At 44.6% G+C, this 18655-nt stretch overlaps 1 protein-coding gene across 1 annotated transcript; it reads right to left on the reverse strand.

The window, feature by feature from the left end:
- Positions 1-6218: 6218 nt before the first annotated feature.
- Positions 6219-17827, reverse strand: LOC128974208 (acyl-CoA (8-3)-desaturase-like). The gene is made up of 12 exons (XM_054390760.1): positions 17588-17827; positions 14799-14909; positions 13757-13954; positions 13256-13357; positions 12957-13085; positions 11412-11472; positions 9707-9783; positions 8573-8670; positions 7866-7962; positions 7292-7371; positions 6423-6548; positions 6219-6270 (listed from the first exon to the last, which is right to left on the reverse strand). The coding sequence occupies exons 1-12, from the start codon at positions 17825-17827 to the stop codon at positions 6219-6221; spliced, it is 1371 nt and encodes a 456-aa protein (XP_054246735.1).
- Positions 17828-18655: the final 828 nt, after the last annotated feature.

Genomic DNA, 18655 nt, shown 5'->3' on the forward strand with positions numbered 1-18655 from the left:
GTTGTGGGATCATGCAGAGTTGAACTTGAGCATAGCCTTGACACAGCTGTTGTTGATGATATTACTTAAGCAGTTGCATAAGGCCATTTCTGGACAGAACTGGGAAAAGAACTAAGGTTGTGTTTTGGTGATCATAAATGAAATGAAAGATTTCTGGTGCTTTCTGGGTTTCTTGTGGTTTTTTTGTTTGTTGGGGATTTTTTGTTTTGTTTATTTGTTGGTTTGGCTGGGTGGGTTGGTTGGTTGGTTTGCTTTTGTCTGTCAGCAATTGCTAAATTCACACTTAACTCTTGAATCCAGACTGAGAGGTAAAGGCCTTTAAAACCTGTACTGGTCTGCCATATCACAAGCAGCCATTTAAGGTACCTGCAAGGCATCTGTCACATTCCCTTTCTCTTTTGTCCTGTTAATGAACTACTTACTTTTCCTGTGAAAACTTCTCCCATGTGAGCAGCTTGGAGGTTCTGCTCTAGTTCAGGATAATTTCAGTTGTGGGAATGGGTCATCTGGTAGGGGGAGGTTGGAAGAGATGATCTTCTGAGGTCCCTTCCAACCCCTAACATTCTGTGATTCTGGTGTTTAGCCTACAGAAGGTTCCTGAAAAGCCTGCTGTTTCCAAGAAGTTGTGGAAGGGTTCCATATTTTCATGGCACGGGGAAGCTCCTTAAGGCTAAACAATGAGGCAGTGGTGTAAAAACAAGTGAAATATTTTGGTGTTCAGTTCCCTGGAGCCAAGGACACTTCTACAGCCTGGATTGCTGTGTTAGAGCCTGTATGATTCTGTTGTGTGATCAAAGCCTGAACTTTGGCATAGTGGAGTTCCACGTAAGGGCAAACTTCAACCCTAGTGCAGCTGGCAACCTCACCTGCACTGCAGCCTGAGAGCAAACAGGCCCTCAGGAGCTCTGTTGATACTTAATTTTCAGGTCCCATGCTGAAAATTGGTAAACTGAGTTGTGCTTTTTTTTAGTTAAAAGCTTAAAATATCTTTATATCCTGCTTAGCAGAGCGAAGTAGCTGGACTGGGGGAGGCTTAATGCTGTTGTAGGGTTAATGGTGACATTTTTTCAGCCTCCCAGTTGCAGCCTGACCTGTTTCACTAAATAATGATCTGTTGCTCTTTACCTTGGGAGAAAACAGTCAGTGCACACCAGTTACTTTGCCTTTTGTTGTTGTTGATTTTTGGAAGAACTTTCAGGCAGTGTCTTCATAGCTTCTTGAAAACCTTGGAAATGTTCACCTTGATCTCAATCTGTCTTATCCAAAATTAAAAAAAAAAAAAAAAAAAAGGCTCTAGCCAGCCTGATCTAGTGTGGGGTGTCCCTGCCCAAGGCAGGGGAGTTGGAACTAGATGATCCTTGAGGTCCCTTCCAACCCTGACTGAGTCTATGATACTATGATTTTTTTTTCTTGGTTACTGCCAACGAAGCTGGATCCAGTGACCCAATTAATGGAACAAATCAGAAGAAAAACTTCACTTCCTTTGTGAGAGCAGGTGATTTGGCTTAGTAATTTTTCATTGTTTCTATGCTTCAACAGTGCTAACTCACAAAAATGCTTTATACAGATTTGCTGTGTTTGTTCTTTGCTCATTCCTCACAGATGTCACCATATTAAAACCTGGACTAGTACTGGGAACTTCGTTATTATTTTTTCTTTTATTGCCTTGCTTGTGGTTTCCCCCTGCCCAGACTCACAGTGGTTGTTAGTTCAGGATTGGCAGCAAACAGCATCGACACAAAAGTGGAAACATTCTTCTACAAACAAATAGCTGGAGAAGAATCATCTCTCTTCTGTTTTCTACCCTGAAGTTCCAGGAATCTATCTTTGGCCTCATGCATATCTTCTGTAAGAATTATTGAAGAATAAGGATGATGGGAGATAAGAGTTTACAGATAAGGTTGCAGTTGTAGCACTCCTCACAGTAAAACCACAATGCCTTAAGGCAGCTTTCCCTGCAGTGGTAGCTGGGTGAGTCTTCAGCTCTAGTCACAGATGCTGCTGGGGTTGCCACTGGAAATGTGTGGAGAAGCCAGTAACAGTTCTTGTGGAAGCTGGAAGCATGTTCCATACTTGGACTGTGTTGGGATGTGAGAGTGTTAAAGGCTGAGGGTGTCTAGGGGAGAGAGACCCATCTCTCACTCCCCCCTCAGCTTGCAGTTATTTCACCTTTGTAGATCACATCCATTCCTCCTTGCCTTCAGAAAACAACTCAATGAAATGTTGTTCTTCACACTAGCATTGTCTTTGGCATAACAGATCACAGAAAAATATGTAAGTATATAACCATATAACAGAAGTTGCCTGTTGGACCAAACATCAACTTTTGTCCGCTCCTTGAGTGAAGAGCTGCCCAAATGGCACATGGTTGACTCCTGTCCGAGCAGAGCTTGTTCCAAACCTGTTCTGCTCAAGCCACAGGTGCTGTGGCTGGCAGGCAAGGTACTGTGACCCTGGCAGGCAAGCTGGCCAAATCAGTGATGCTTTAAGTTGTGCAACACCTGCTCTGCTTAAAGATGTAATCTTTAACGGAAGTCTAACATGTTTTGCCTTGCTTGCATTTTTTTCCCTCTAATCTTTCTTTCAAACCCAGTTAAATAAGCCAATAAGTCCAGTGTTACTTTTTGTGTGGCTTGAAATGAGGCAGAAAAATCAAAACTGGTTCATACAAAGGAGGTGAAACCACATAGCTCTGCCTAATCCCAGCTCTCAATGTTGTCTACAGGGTCATGACAATGCTCTTCACTTTGTTGGGGGAAGTTGGAAAGAAATCTCTGCTTATTTGCTCTGCTTTACTTGGGGGGGGGGGGTGTGTAGAGCCCAAGGTGCTTTTGACATTCATTGCTTTTCCTAAATGCTGCTGGCTCTTTGGATTGAAAACAAGTAAGTTACAAGCTTTTTTTTTTTTTTCTGAGTGATGTTCTCCTTTGACTGGAATACATGTAGAAGTTTGTGAAGACTGCAGGATGAGAAACAGTCTCAACATTTCAGGGACATGAACAGTGGGGATCATACTATAAAAAAAATTGCTGAGATGTGTCAACATTTTAATAGAGTTTTTTCCTTTAAGAATTAAGATTTAAAAAAAACTATTATTGTTTACCATTCAACTTTATAATACAGAAGGCAATGAGTGTGCTTATTTTACTTAATAGCTAGCTTTTAATACGAAACAAAAAAAATATATATCCATCTGTAAAAACAACAAAAAAACCCCCCGAAATCCATATGCAAACCAAAATTTGTCATGCACACAGAGATTTCTTAGAACAGAAAGTTTATCAGAAAAACAAAACAAACAACCCCCAGCCAAACCCAACAAACCTTCATTTTAAATTCAACCTTTCAGCATTATTTCCAGTGGAAACAGTCTGTCCTGGACCTACAATTTCAAGATCTGACCATTGGAAAACAAGAGAATTTGCAAAGCAAGAGAAGTTGCAGGAATAAGGGCTGTAAATCAATTAATATTTTTTTATTATTTCCCTCACTCTTCACATTCAGAGAAGATTCTCTAGTGGTGATGCTCATTTTAACTTCCACTCTGTTTTCACGGTCCATAACTTTGTTATGTAAGAGCCTTGGGATTTTTTTTTTTTAATGCTTTTCTGTTGGGTTGTATAACTGATTTGTAAATGTTTCCTTCTTTGGTCCTCTCAGTGATATCTTCTTGGTAGACTCTCACCCAGCTGTCAAATGTTTTCCTGAGATAACACAGGTATCCTCTCATCTACCTTCCACACCAGTAAGGTCAGCTGAAGATAACTGGGGGAAAATTTGGCAGCTCCTGCTGTTTTCTCCGGCGTTGCTCTATATTGCTTCAGCTTTATTCCACATTTATCCACAGCCCTTCATCTCAGTTTTGTTCAACCTCCTTGCACACTTTCCCTCACTGGTGGATCCTCAACGAATGAAAACATTTGCAGCTTTTTGTTATTTATTTATTTTTAATTGCATTTTGACTCACAGAGGTCCTGACTGCAGATTGCACTAGAAGCTAAGTGCTGTCCAAGGTCCAAAGCTCACATGTTGGTCTTCAAAATCAGGCCTCTCATCTAATCAAGCAAATGATTTTCAAAGACTGCTTAAGGTAATTTTAAAAGGCTTTTTTTAAAAGTAGTGTGTGTAAGCAGCTGTGGATATCCTGAGCCTTGCTTCACTCCTTCCTTCTCCCACAGGCTTTTCGGGAATCGCTTCTTTTACTCCCATGGTTTGGAAATCGTACTTTGTGCTGGTAACCTCTAAACATAATTGCAAGTTTTCCAAGGCACAAAAGGGTTTGATAACAAATCTTTTCTATGCCCTGGCTAACTGTACTGGAGTAAAGGTTTTTCATTAAAAATCAGTGCTGAGCATGGCATGTCTAATCATTGCACAAACAAGACAAAGTCCGTTCCTTACCTAATCTGATACTTTCCACGTAGCTTTCTGTCCACCAGGCAAGATGTCTATTTATTAACCTCATTGCTTTCCTTTCAGTAAGAAAGTGGTCTGAACTGCTGCTATAATTAATTTATTGGTTCCCAAGTCCCCTTTCCAAAAGTTAGGCTTTTATTTCAGGATCTGATTGGGTACCCATGCTGGTTCTTACTTCAGACAAAGACAACAGTCTCTTACTAATCAAGGGAAAGATATTGCCTCCTCTCAAATGTGAGCTAAAAGTACCTACATTAAGCTCTGCCTCACCTTGAGCCAAAATCTGAGCCCACACAAGTAATTCAGTTTACTCTTGAACTCTCAAAAGTGCCTTCAGGAGCTTAAGCTATTAGCTTTCTTGTCCCACCTCCTTCACCTGATTTTATTTGTACTCCAAATGCTCAGGTTCATTTCCAGATGCAAACCTCACTGGGAAGCAAGGAATTTTACTTCTTCCCCCAAAAAGCTTCCTGGGATGCTTAGAAACATGATGTGACTTTCTGTAACCATACAGCATGAATGAGCTCCAAAAATGGCAATATAATAATGAGCAGGAAGTTGCCCCAGCTGTGTATCAAGGCATATGAAGTAAAAAAGCAGCATTTTACATCATTTAGTCAAAAAACTCCTCAGTTTATTTGTTTGAATGGACTGGGGTTAGGTTTAGGGTTAGAGCCTATTAGGAGTAGGGGAAGGGTCAGTCAAGGTTAGAGACTTGTAGGATTTGGCTTAGGGTTAGTGCCTCATGGTCTGTTTGGATCTCTCAAAGTTATAGGACAACATATTCTGTGCTTTAAGATTTATTTCATGAACTTATTAAGAAACAGCACAAAGACGCACAACAAGCTGGGGTTCAATCCCTTCTAGCCTAGACTGATCTATCCTGTGAATTCACTTCACCACTCAGGTCACAGGATTTCATGCCTTGTAACCTGTACCTCTTCCTTCATGCACCTATGAGCCCAAACACACCCCAGAACGAGTTCTATAACTGGGGGTGAGGATGCTCATCCTTCCTCCTGAAAGAGCACAGGCTTGAAGTGTTTAAGAGCATTTTGGGGCACAGACCAGAGAGTGGAGACCTCATGGCTATAAACAACCCAACTAGGCCAGCATTGAGCATGTAGATATGTAGATATGGCTCAGCCCAACTCAAAGTATAAAATAAACAACAAACAAACAAACTTTGAAGAGAGCAGTTTTCAACTCATGTATTTCTTCCTGCTGCCTGGGGCTGTCTGGCATTGTGAGGATGAGGATGTTCTGGAGAACAGGAGTTGTTGTTTCACTGCACGTTGCAACTGCTCTACTCCAAGTGTGAGATGTAGCTTATTATAACTTACTCTGATTTAAGCACACTGCTGGACCACTGCTAATTGAAAATCCTGTGCAAGTTCAAAGGACTTTGAATAAGCAAATCTACTGAGCATTAAATCTTCCACATGAAGAGTACCTGAAAGACTGGTCAGAGGACTCTGACATGAAGTTAAGAGTGTGCAGCTGCACCAGTCCATCATCTGACCTGACCCATAGTCAGGCTCAGAAATGCTCTTGGCCATACTTACTCAGACAGCTGGCAGAGTTTCTCCCTGCTCTAATCATTCATCTCCTGCTTGCCCTAGCCACTCATATCTCAACCAAAATACCCAGAAAGACCAGAAGTAAAATTCAGGTAACTTCTTATCTGTTGGAATCCTCTCCTTCATTTCCTATCCTATGCCATGGAGGAGTCCTTTGTGGTCCCTGCTCCTTAGCTTGCTGGGAATGGCAGGCTGTGGATGGTACCATCAAGCCTTGTCAGCTTATTTGTGTAGGTAGGCATCAAGCCAGAGCTCTCCTGAACTCTTCAGAGAGCTAAGAGAGAGAAAGAGAGGCCACATTATCCAGGGCTGACTTAGAGGAATGTTGACAGGGAAAGTGAGGGTTTCTGTGTGCAGATTTAAGGGAAGACCAAGCCAGCCATTCTTGCTGGAGATGCCAGATTTTGCCAGCATGTTGATACTTACTGCACAATGTCTGCAAAGGCTGTGAGCAGCGGCTTGCATTGGTACTCGATGCCATGTTTGGCACACAAGGACTTCACCAGAGGAGCCACCTTCCAGTAGTTGTGTCTTGGCATTGTGGGGAATAGGCTGTGAACAGGAGACAGACAAGTTTTCCTCCAGTGAAAGGTAATACTTCTTATGGAGCACATGTTCACATTCATTATTACTTCCCAGGAATCACCCAGCTCACACCAAGTAGGAGCTTCAGCTGTTCCTAAAGGGCTCTTCTTCACCCTTGGTGAGCTTTTAGCACAAGTAGCTCATAAGACTTTCCTGCTTTTCCCCTCCATTATTTTCCAAAGTTGTCTCCAGGACCTCTAAAGTGATATTTCTCCACATTAAGTGACCCCATGGCATATAAACTGGAAGGAACTGCTTCCCCCATAAACTGGAAGGAACCGCTTCTTCCTTTCCTCTTTCTCCACAATTAATCATCTCCATAGCACAGGAGATGAACTCATCCTTCAGTTGCATATCTCAGTATCCAGAATAATGGCAGAAGTGTAGGTGGGCTTAAACTAGCATGTCAGACTATAAACAGAGTTCCTTAGCATGCAAATTTTCACTGATGCTTACAAGTTTCTACTTTGGATAGACCCTCTGCTGTCTGCATGGCTTCAGACATGCTCAGTTCTTGCTAGTCATTCTCACCTCCCTTCAAAGGTTTTGAATTACCTGATGTTTCTCATTAGGGGTTTTTATTCTAAATATAAACTCCTTGGTGCCCCTCAACTATTTGCAGAATTCAGAAAAATAAGGGAAACTTAAAAAGAAAAAAAAAGGAGGGGGGGGTGGAGGGGAAGAAAATTTTCTCTTGGGTGTGTACTCACTGATGTTCAATCTGGAAGTTCAGATGCCCAGTAAACCAGTCATTGAAGAAAGACTGCTCAACATTGCAGGTTGCCTTGAGCTAAAGGAGAAGAAAGGAAAGCAAAGTCAGTCCTGGCTGATGATTGCAGCCTTTCCCTGTTGCCTAAGGAGCATGGTATGCTCTGCTGCTCTGCTCTATAAGCAAGCCAGGGATCACAGTCCTCCTTCAGCTTTGTGGACCAGCAGATGTATGTAGACTGGCTAATATGGCCCATGGTAAAACTAGGGCTTGGCTCTGTGCACCTGTGAATTCATGTGAACAGACTCAAAAGTTCCTCCTCAAACCTATACCTGCAGCAAAAGCAGGGCAGGGTTCTCCTGTGGTGGTCAGACTTTACTGCTGGACTCCCCTAAGCGTGCCTGCAAGGAGGGGACTCCTTTACTCTTACCATAACTGAATCCTGCTATGCTATTCACCTTCACTTCCCAGTTACCCACAGCTTCTCACTCTTAATGCAATAGAGGAGCTGCTTGTCTTATGGTTGGAATTTGTACTTCTACAGCCACAATTCTTAAGAATGGAAAATATTTTACCTGAGTAGACACCCAGTCTAGATTTTTGTCATAGTAAATATCCATAGGGATATGGTTCATCTGTGACACCCAAACAAACCAGCTGCTCTCCAGCATCCTGTTCAGAGAAGATACCAGAATTCAGTAACAGGGAAGCAAGTCAGTGATGAGCCAGTGGAAGAACAGCACAACCAGGCTTACAAACACATGGCTGAACACCAGCCTTGCTAATCCAGCACCTGAAAGAGCTTCCAAACCCTGCAAGTTTCATACTTCATTATGAAACTCATGATTATTTCATATGTTTTGCTATAAACCTAATGTAGTCTTGCATTCATCTTGTTTTATCTGTAGCCAAGGACCAAACTGATTAGAATCAGTAAAGTAATCCAAGGGGAGAGGACATTGTCCATTGCTGCTGGCTAATGTCTGGGCATTTGCAAGCCCAGGCTAAGCTGTTTTTCTTAAATGTTCTCTTTCTTCAGCCAGTAGCAGACCCAACACCCAAAGCACTGAATGTTATGCCAGGTATTTCTCAATTTGCTCAGCACTCTAAAGTCTCTTTGCTGCCAGAGCTGAAAAAGAGAGAGTCTTTATTTTAGGGAATTACAAAGAAAAAAATACTAAAGGAGAACATGGAAAGATGAGCAAAGGCAGAGAAAGGTAGGCAGCGACAAATGGAAAGAAGGTGTAGGGGAAGCCTGAGGAACCTTCTGAAGAGATACCACCTGAATATAAAATAATATGCCAGGAGACTCTTTATTTCTAGTAGTGATCCATAAGTAAAACAGAATCTGATATAGAAGGTCAGCATCCAGGCCAGGTCCTACCAAAACCAGAGAAAGCAAAAGAAGAAAATTAATTACATTTGCTGAAACACCTTTGTAAGTCTCATGTGATATGTACAAGAAAAATCTCCATTCAGCTTCTGTAGCTTTTGCTGAATGGAATCATCTGGAGCAATCCAAGCTACCAGGAGCTAATAAACATGAGCTAATAAGCTAATAATTTTTTTTTCCTATGGCTTGTTATAATAAAGATGAATCTGAACATTCAGGCCCAGTAAATGCAGTAATGTACTAAGAAATATAGAATCATAGAATGCATTTATTGGGGGGGCATTTAGAAGACAGGCTATCCGGGGGGGTTGTGGAGTCTCCTTCTCTGGAGACTTTCAAAACCCACCTGGATGCATTCCTGTGCAGACTACCTTAAGTGATCTGCTCTGGCAGGGGGGTTGGACCTGATGATCTCTTGAGGTCTCTTCCAGCCTCTGATACACTGTGATACTGTGATCTAGTCCAACCCCACCCCCAGTAAGCACTGACATCTGCAGCTAGAGCAGGTGCCTCCACCACCTCCTTGGACCACCTGTTCCAGTGTTCCACCACTCTCCTAGTAAAGCATTTCATCCTAGTGTCCAATATCTATGCGTTCAGAGACATGAGCTGAAGACTTGTACCAAGTCTGCCCAGGACTCCACAGCGAACTAAGTGCTAGACCAAGATCTCATTCGGGTTGGAAAAACAACAATTCTTATATCTACATCCTCCTGACCACTGTCAGGACCTTCCAGTCTCCTTCCCAAGCCAAAGGAGACAGAACACTGTGTTCTGCAAGTGAGGCAAAGCAGAACAAGCCTGTTCCTCGTTTTCAAGCCTTTGTCATTGAGCTGAGGAAGAGCATGAGGTTAGCAGAAAGCGTGCAGAGCCACCAAACACTGCACCAGACAGACTGTCACGTTAGGCTTAGCTGAATGGCAGTAACATCACACAGCCCTGGGCAGAAGCTGGCTCAGAAGAAAGGCTGAAGGCCCACAGCTGCAGCCCCCCCTTCTTGGCTGCACAAGCAGCAATACTTACCACCCAGTACCTTTTCGTGTATGCAATGTAAAAGGTGTGGTAGTGGAAGTAGGTGGGAAACAGGAGCGGAGGAAGAGCTGTAAAGGAGAATTCATCATCACTGCTGATGGCATGGCCCGAATGAGAGGCAGTCAAACTGGAGACAAAGGGGCCCTGAACAGCTACTCCACAAGGAGAACGCTCTCAGAAGTTTTAGGGCTGCAGAACTTTCTGGATGATGTCAGGGTGCACCAAGGCAGACAAACAGTGAGCAATCTGGGTGCCTGCTGACCTCAAGAGGTTACAGGGAGGTAAGACAAGCTCGCTGAAGCTTGATTGAGGACACTTCATGCACGACAACCTGCTACTGCTTATGTCACCTGCTGACACAGGCAGTACTGCCTTCCCTTTCCTACCACCATGGCTTCTTTCTGTTGTTTGAAAACAAAAAGGGGTGTGGAGAATCCTGAAAAAATAAGGAGGACAAGATCCCCAGAAATACTTTTGAGTGCCACAGTAACCACTTTGCAAGAAAGCAGCTGGCTGATGCTGGTTAAGATGCCAAGTGGGGCTCTCACCAGCCAGATCTAGTTGAAGATGTCACTGCTCATTGCAGGGCAGTTGCATTAGGTGATCTCTGGAGGCTTCTTCCAACCCAAACTGTTCTGTGATTCTGTGATCAGTGCCTCTACATATTTCTAGGTCTGTCTGTCAATCTGATAGTGCTTATAAACCCAAGATTTTATTTCAGGCTTCTAACTGAGGAACAGCCACAGAGGAGGATTTTGACAAGTGGCTTCCACAGCCCCAAATCTTGTCTGACTCTCCACCGAGTGGTTCAAAGCAGGGTACAATAGAACTCCTCAAACTCAACCTTCCAAATGGTCATCACATCTGAGATATTCACATCTGAAATAACCCTGCTAGTTCTGCCCACCCACTGGATAAAAGAGCCACTGCTGGAGTGCAGTTCCTACCATCTTCAGAGGTCAAGGGAAAAAAAACAGGTCAAGTGAATCATGCCTTGAAAGTGCCCATTTCTGCTTGGGTTTAGGGTTTGATTTCATACTGTCCTCTTTTTAGGCCAAGCATCCTAAGTGGGAGACTTCAGACTATTCTGGAGAGATGCAAAGGCTGGTATCTCCTTGTCCTGTGTTGAAATTGTGCTGCTTTGCAAAAACAATAAAGCTTCATGAAGATGGAAAGATGCCTCTCAGAACAGGGCAGGAGAACAGGAACCTTCATCTCACTCTCCCAAGTAATTTCCTTAATTAGTGAGTTGAGAGTCTTTCTCCTTTTCTCTGCCCAAATAGATGTGCACTTTTTTTGCAAAGCAGTTCACTTTCAAGATGGTCTGGGATAAGTATACCCCACTAACTTTTTCTACCCTGGAACAAACTTAAGCCATTTGGTTAACAATTCTCAAACCAAACTAATGTGTTTCAAGTCAAAAAAGGCAGAGAAACCTCACCTCACATAGTATCCTGTGATAAGTCAGGCTAGAAGGGACCTCAGGATCTCACAGCAGCATCAGCTATGAGGTCAGACCAGGTTACATTGAGTTTTATCCATTCAGGTCTTCAACTCCCCCCCAAAATTAGATCCAAACTGATTATTATGCTCTTTGATACAGGCACCTTGGCTCTGCTCTAGTCCTGCAGGTCAGAAATAAGTTCTGCAAGCCCCATTAGTACCTGTCATGGTATTGCAGAAGGGAGATACTCACTGATGAAGAAGTATTTGTGCTGGTGGTTGTATGGCATGTACTTCTTCTTTTTGATCCCCAGCTGTGAAAAGAAAGAGCACAAAAATAGAGTGGAAACTAAGCAACCTGCAACAGGTAACCTGCAGTTTTCTTCTCCAAAGGCACTCTTCTTGCACACTTCCCACAGCCCTCATTCCTACTGTCTCCTTCCCCTGTGTACCTGTCCCTTTAGTTTACAATGCATACCACACCTTTTCTATAAACCTCCATTCCATTAGTGTAAGGTTTCCATGCCTTACAGCTTTGTAAAGTCCTTCAGAGAAGAACTGTCAAGCAAGCATGAGATTTTTTTTTCTTCATTATGGGCAAAGAAATGATTGCTGAAAGGTGGTTCTAGAGGTACTTAGGACAAGCCAGACTAGAAGTAAAGCCCATAAGAAAAAAAAACCTGTGTTGATAGATGGTAGGAGGGAAACTGCTGTCCCAGATGCCACTGTTGTCTGAGCTGGAATGGAATGGAGTAAAAACTACACCAGAACATTTCATCCATTAAAAGATGGCATGATCTGTAAGTTGCACTAAAAATACATTTTGGGAGTAGATAGAAATGACTTTTAACTGGTGGATTTTCTTGGTGCTCTGTGGTAGTTTTAGGCTATGCCTTTTAAATTATTCACAGATCTTGAACAGAAAAGTAGTAAAATGTAAATAAATCACTATTGGGTGTAAAAAGTTAACCCACCACATGTTCTTACCACACTCAGAAGTTATTGTATGAAATATTGGATATTTCAAGGCTAAGTTGTATTATCTGTCAAAAACAGTCATATACACTCTCTCTTCCCTACCACCATCTTTCCTCTTTGATTCACGTTGCCTAGGGAGGTGGTTGGGGCCTCATCCCTGGAGGTATTCAAAGTGGGGCTCGACAGGGCTCTGGGCAACCTGATCGAATTGAGGATGCCCCTGCTTGCTGCAGAGGGGGTTGGACTAGATGACCTTCAGAGGTCCTTTCCAAGACAGACCATTCTATGATCCTATGATTCCATACACTTAAGGACGGTTTTGTGATGGCAAAGGTCATCCCATCACTGCTGTAACTACTCTGACGGGATCTCCAGCCCTGACGAAGTTGTACAGCAAACCGAATTCAGCATCATCTTGAGCTGTCACTCCCGGGAGCAGCCCAGCAGCGCCAGCTGAGAACATTCTCTGTTGTCAAACGACTTCTGTCCACCAGAGGGCGCTGCCAGCAGCCCTCCCGACCTACCAGCCCTTGCTTATTCAGCCCTGCTGCGCTGCCTGCCTCTCACAGCAAAGCTTCTGCCTTTTCCTAGAGGGCATGCACATTCCAAAGCCACCTCTGCCTTGAGCTTCAGACATTAATATTAAAGCAATAAATCCCAGGCCAACTGGAGCCACGCTTCATGTCAACGCTCACAAATTATCTAATGATCATTAATTACCAAGTTATTCTTCTAGTTGCTGTAACAGTTCATAATCTTTTTGCTGATTGATTTTCCACCCTATTACTGATGCACCTATATCATACACACACACACTGACCTCCACAGACAATTTCTTCCCCAAAGTAAACAGGAAAGGGTGCATGTCGATATCAGGATCTTTCTGGAAGCAGTTGGGTTTGGCATGGTGCTGGGAGTGTAGAAGAGTCCACCATTTGGCTGATGCCCCCTGTTTGAGTGAAGAACATGAAAAGTACAACAGTTTCAAAGCCAGGTTCTGTCCCATTCCCTTCCTCCCCTTGATGCTGAACACACAGTCGTCCTTCACAGAGTCTTCAGAACACACTTTTACAGGAAAGTCATCAAATCCAAGAAGTTTTTCCAGGGCGAGGTACTTACAATCAAATGGCACATCACAAACTTATGCAGCAAGTGGTTCCACTTGGTCTTCTTGAATACAGAAAGATGTCCTAAATCATGTTGTAACCAGGAAGCCTGGACCTGGAAGAGAAAAAATAAACTGTTGAGAGGGATGGGGAAAGAAAAGTCAAGACCAGGACTGGGCCACACACCTCCTTTGCTTTGAAGGGCCAAGATTTAATTCTTGGATGGTGTTTCAAAGCCACAATCAGGAAGGAACTATGAAATCCTGATATTCTTGGGGCTTTCCTTAGAATATATGTTGCTGGAAGAATCCCAGACTAGGCTTAGTGGAAATTTCCCACACTTAGAAGTTCTTCTTTATATCTTCTGTAAACACATGCCATAGAGTGGTTGTCTCCTAATGACAAATGAGAACTACACCAAGTAGGGAAATGGCGCACTACAAATCTGCAATAGTGTTTTGTGTATGAAAGTTGGTGCAAGCACACATGCATGTGCTGTGGACTTATTTCTTACCTGGGAAACAGTCAGCACCAGCAGAGAGGCAATAAAGGGCATTAAGGATGTCCCATAGTAGAAGAGAATGAGCCAAGCAGCAGTATCCAACAGGAGGATGTGAGCCAGGTGCAGGAAGAAGAAGAGTTGGTTTGGCTCCAGAAGTCCCATTTTCTCAACTGTAGCTCGCAGCTCTCGGAAGTCTTTCACCAGCATTTTCTGTGGGAGGCACCAGGGTTACACATGGCCTGTTTCTAGAGTGCTACACTGCAGCCTCAAAAGCTGAGGACAACTTTAAGTAAGAAAGAGCAAAGGATCTGGCCAAATGGGCAAGACCTGGGCTTGCATACTGGTAAACTGGTAAAAATCATTGCTCTCATACAGCTCCACCATCTTTGCCTGGGAAGGTACACAGAGCAGAAGAGCAAGGAGCAGCATCACAGAGCACAGTGTCTGCTCCCCCACTTCCTGAGCCTGTATCTTTGGTGCTTTGTCCATAATCTTGAGAGGTATCAAAGGGCACAAATGGAACTTGTACCTAGTGGAAGGTGTCCTGTATGTGCATTGACAGAGCATGCCATCTCGTGGTAGGTCTTTGGGATGAAATTATTCCTCCTGTGGCATCACAGAATCACAGAATTGCTTGGGCTGGAAAAGTCCTCTAAGAGGATTGAGTCCAACTGTCAACCTAACACCACCATGGCCATTAAACCATGTCCCAGAATGCCATGTCCACATGTTTCTTGAACACCTCCAGGGAGTTCCAATGGATCAATATATATCTTCACTTCCCCCTTCCCAAGATTAACAAGGGAGGGTTAAATGCCTGTATCAAAATGACACCTAAAGCCCAGCTGGCCTCAGATTGGTGGGCACTGAGGAAAGAAAATGGACAAAGGAGTGAGCATAGCACAGAGTAATATTCATGTGTTCTTTCTATGTAGTAGCACAGCAAATCATGAAGAACCTGGTTCTCTTTGTTCCAGGAGCTACAGTGATACAGAAGAACGAGCTCTTATCTCAGAATAATTCCCTTTGATGTGCTTTATGAGGACAGACTTACGTTTTTAGTGGGCTCAACACTGGGTTGATCTGGTGCCAGCTCTCCAATCAGCAGTGGCTTCAAGTACTTGCTCACCAGCACCTTGTTGACATGGAATGCTACAAAGGCATCCTGCAAATGCACAAGAAGAAAGGGAGAGTTAAGAAAAATGAAATCTGCATTACTAACCTCAACTTATTGTGCACAACAAGACCTTGACTGTGGAGGAACCAAGATAGCAAAGATATATTTGTTTACCTTCTATCTCCTCAAGCTTTTAGTGATTTTTTTTTTTCTTTTTGTGTTTGTCCTATGTTCTTAGCTGAGATCTTATTTCAGCTGGTGAACACAAAGGGGTCCCACTTCTACTACTGCAATTCCTACAAGAATGCAAGCTCCAAAACACTGAATGCATCTCCACTATACAACTAAAGCAGAATCTAGTGTCCTTGCCTTTCTTCTTCCACCTCTCATCAACCCAAATATTAGTGACTTTTCTCTCTTCCTGGACATCCAGGTGCCCAAATGATCTTTCTTGACAGCAGACCAGAATCTTCTTAATTGTGCAATTTGTCAAAAGAGAAAATTGTCCTTTAAATCCATCTGCTTAAAAGAAAAACGTGGCTCATCTTATTCATTGGGTAGAGAACTTCACTCTTAAATGAACTAAGGCAGGGAAGGATTTCATTAAGGACCAAAAGATACCAGAGAACTTCATGTTGTTCTCTATTACTTGGAAATTTTCAGAAGGAAATGAAGGCAAGGATGCAATTCATATCACAGGCCTGGTGGTGCTGATCTCTTAAAGATGTGAGCATGAAAAAAAGATATGAGAGCCTCTAGGCAAGGCTGGGGAGGGAAAGAACAGGATGCAAAGAAGCAGAGGAGGAGACATCTTCATTGACAGAGCAGGAAGGGGGCAGCTGGAGTCTTGAAGCACAGCTGAGAGCAAGCTGAGCTGTGAATTCAGTCTGTAGGAAAAGAACTTCTCCTGAAGCTTCTCTCAACCATGGCAAATGGTTTTTGTACATCCATGCCCTCGACTCGTGTGCCTGCTTCATGCCAGACTCGGTGCTTTACTGCACTCCAGCCCCAAAGTTACTCTGGGCAAATGTTTAAGAACAGATGTGTGACAAAGTGAAGCTCTTTAGCTAATCACAGAATGGGGGGTTGGAGGGACCTCTGGAGATCATCTAGTCCAGCCCACCTGCTAAAGCAGGGTGACCTGGAGCAGGTTGCACAGGATCACAATGTCCAGGTGGGTTTGGAATCTCTCCAGAGAAGGAGACTCCACAGCTAATACATGAGCCTCAAACATCCCTTACATATGGAAGATCAGGGAACTATCTGTCTTGTTTTTTTTTTTTTTTTTCTTTCAAAATAGACAACAAGGAAGCAATCTTATTTGTCACAGATTTGTATAGGTGTTAATTTCCCACTATTTTCTACCCTTCCTGCATATACCAGAAGGCAAGAACCTAGGGAATTTCCAGAATGGTTTGGTGTATGTTCACCACAAGTTTCCATGGCACTAAAAAAAGCAGTCAGACAGGGAAATGTGATCAGCAGAAGTCTTTCTGCCCACATGCTAACTCACCAGCATCTGGACACTTGTTAACTGGCTTTTCACTGTTGTTCACCTTAAGGGTTGGAAGAACTACAGAAACTCCTGGAAGTCTGCTTGGGAAAGCCTCCTCTCTTTGTCTTCCTTCCAGGTTATGCAGAGTGGCATTTAGGAGGAATGCCTTTCCTGAAGGTATGTTTCTGGAAGCAGCTACTGTCATTGCCATGGGGCTTGTGGCAGCTTCCCCACTTTCCCCTGGCTGTAAGCAATCACTGTGGTTCAAAGTAGCTGCAAATACAAGATCATAGAATGGTTTAGGTTGGAAGGGACTCTTTAAGGTCATCTAGTCCAACTGCTCTGCAGTCATCAGGGACATCTGCAACTTGAGCAGCTTGCTCTCTAGAGTCCCAAACAGTCTGCAGTGGGTCCAGGGATGGGGCATCTACCATCTCTCTGGGCAACCTGGGCCAGGGTCTCATCACTCTCAGTGTAAAATATGTCTTCCTTCTCTCCAGTCTAAATCTCCTTCTTTTAGTTTCAAACCATCAACCCTTGTCCTGTCACAACACACCTGCTAAAAAGCCTGTCCTCACAGCTGTCTTACACATCCCTCTAAGCATTGAAAGGCCACCAGAAGGTCTCTCCAGAGCCTTCTCTTCCCCAGGCTGATCAGAAGGTAAAAATAACCCTAAAGGCTCTATAGCTTGATAAACAGTTCCAGTCTGGGTTGTCCCATGGGCTATGTCTCTTCATTGGCCTGTTGGCTAGCATGAGGCTGGAAACTCACACAAAACAGAGAATTACAGAATTGTTTCACTTGGAGAAGACCTTTTAAGATCACTGAGTAAGCAGTGACACTACAACAAGTGATAGGACAAGAGGACGTGCTCAAGTGGTGCCAAGGGAAGTTCAGATGGGTCATTAGGGGAAATTTTCTTCATGGAAACGCATAACAGGCATTAGAATGGTGGAGTCCCCATCCCTGTTGGCATTTAAGAAACACATGGATGTGGTGCTGAAGGATGTGGTTTAGTGACAGTGACTTAGCAGTAGTAGTGACATTGTGAGCTCTAGGTGAGTGGTTGGACTTGATCCCAAAGGTCACTTCCAGCCTCAACAGTTCTACAATTCTACATCTTCTCGAGCCCCACCAGTCTCAGCTGAAGCCACCTCCTGGGTGGCTCCTCCTCCTCTCCCGATTTCTTAAGCGGCCGGTACCAAACTCCCCCGGACCCCCGCCGCTCACCGTGGCGTCCTGGCCGGCGTGGCTGCCGATGAGCCGGGCCCCTCCCGGGTGCCTCCGGTAGAACTGGCTGATATCGTACACCTTCCTCTCGATCACCAGCCACCGCTCCTGGGGCGCCGACCCCCGCCCATTGCGCTGCTCGATCTCCTCCCAGGTGAAGAACTGCAGCGCCGGGCTCCGCGCAGGTTCACCATCTTGGCTCTCATCCCGCTCCTCGCTCTCCGGTAGCGACGCCGCCATCCTCTTTCCTTCTTCTTCGTCCTCCTCCCTTCCCTCCCTCCTGCCTTGCCAACTCCACCACCTGCTCCCCCATAGCCTATAAGGGCGGGGGGAACCTCCCCGGCCCCACCCTGAGACCCCGCCCTACGTCTGCCCCCGTTTCCCGGCGCCGGGAGAGCGAGCATTGCTGGGCTGCTGCTTCAGAGCTCCGGGAAAGTCAGCGGTGCTGCCCTGCTTCAGCTGCCCGCTGTTTCTCCCCCATCTCCTGCTCCTTCCCCACCGCTACTCTGGCAGCCGCGGTGCCACCCAGATATGGAAAGAGGAGCTGTGACTGCTGGTGAGGAGTGTTGGACCATCTCACAGACTGGACCTCTGGAGCTCATCCAGTCCAACTCCCCTGCTAAAGCAGGGCACCCACAGCAGCTTGCCCAGGAGCACAATAGGGTTGGAATCTCTCCAGAGAAGGAGACTCTACAACCTCTCTGGGTAGCCTGCTCCATGGCTCCAGCACCCTCACACCAAAGAATTGTCTCTGTGTGTTCATATGGAACCTTCTGTATTCCAGTTTGTGCCTGTTGCCCCTTGTACTGTTACTGGACACCACTAAGAAGACGCTGGCCACGTCTGCTTGCCTCTCCCCCCCGCTAGCTGTTGCTGAGCATTGATAAGATCTGCTCTCAGGCTGTTCTTCTCCAGGCTCAACAGCCCCCGGGCTCTCGGTTCTTCCTCCTCACAGGGATGCTCCAGGCTCCCTCCAGTGGTTCACTGTCCCCCTTGCACTATGGAGCCCAGAACTGGATCCACAGGCGTGGCTTGACCGGGGCAGAGCAGAGGGAGAAGAGAACTTCC

Source organism: Indicator indicator, chromosome 21 (assembly GCF_027791375.1).
Source record: "Indicator indicator isolate 239-I01 chromosome 21, UM_Iind_1.1, whole genome shotgun sequence".
NCBI lineage: Eukaryota > Metazoa > Chordata > Aves > Piciformes > Indicatoridae > Indicator > Indicator indicator.

Coding starts and splice junctions, on each gene's coding strand:
- LOC128974208 (XM_054390760.1), bottom strand. CDS start 17,827: ATGGCGGCGTCGCTACCGGAGAGCGAGGAGCGGGATGAGAGCCAAGAT. Junction 13,086..13,255: donor TTGTGATGTGCCATTTGATT/GTAAGTACCTCG, acceptor TCACTCAAACAG/GGGGCATCAGCCAAATGGTG. Junction 6,271..6,422: donor GCCTTTGCAGACATTGTGCA/GTAAGTATCAAC, acceptor TCTCTCTCTTAG/CTCTCTGAAGAGTTCAGGAG.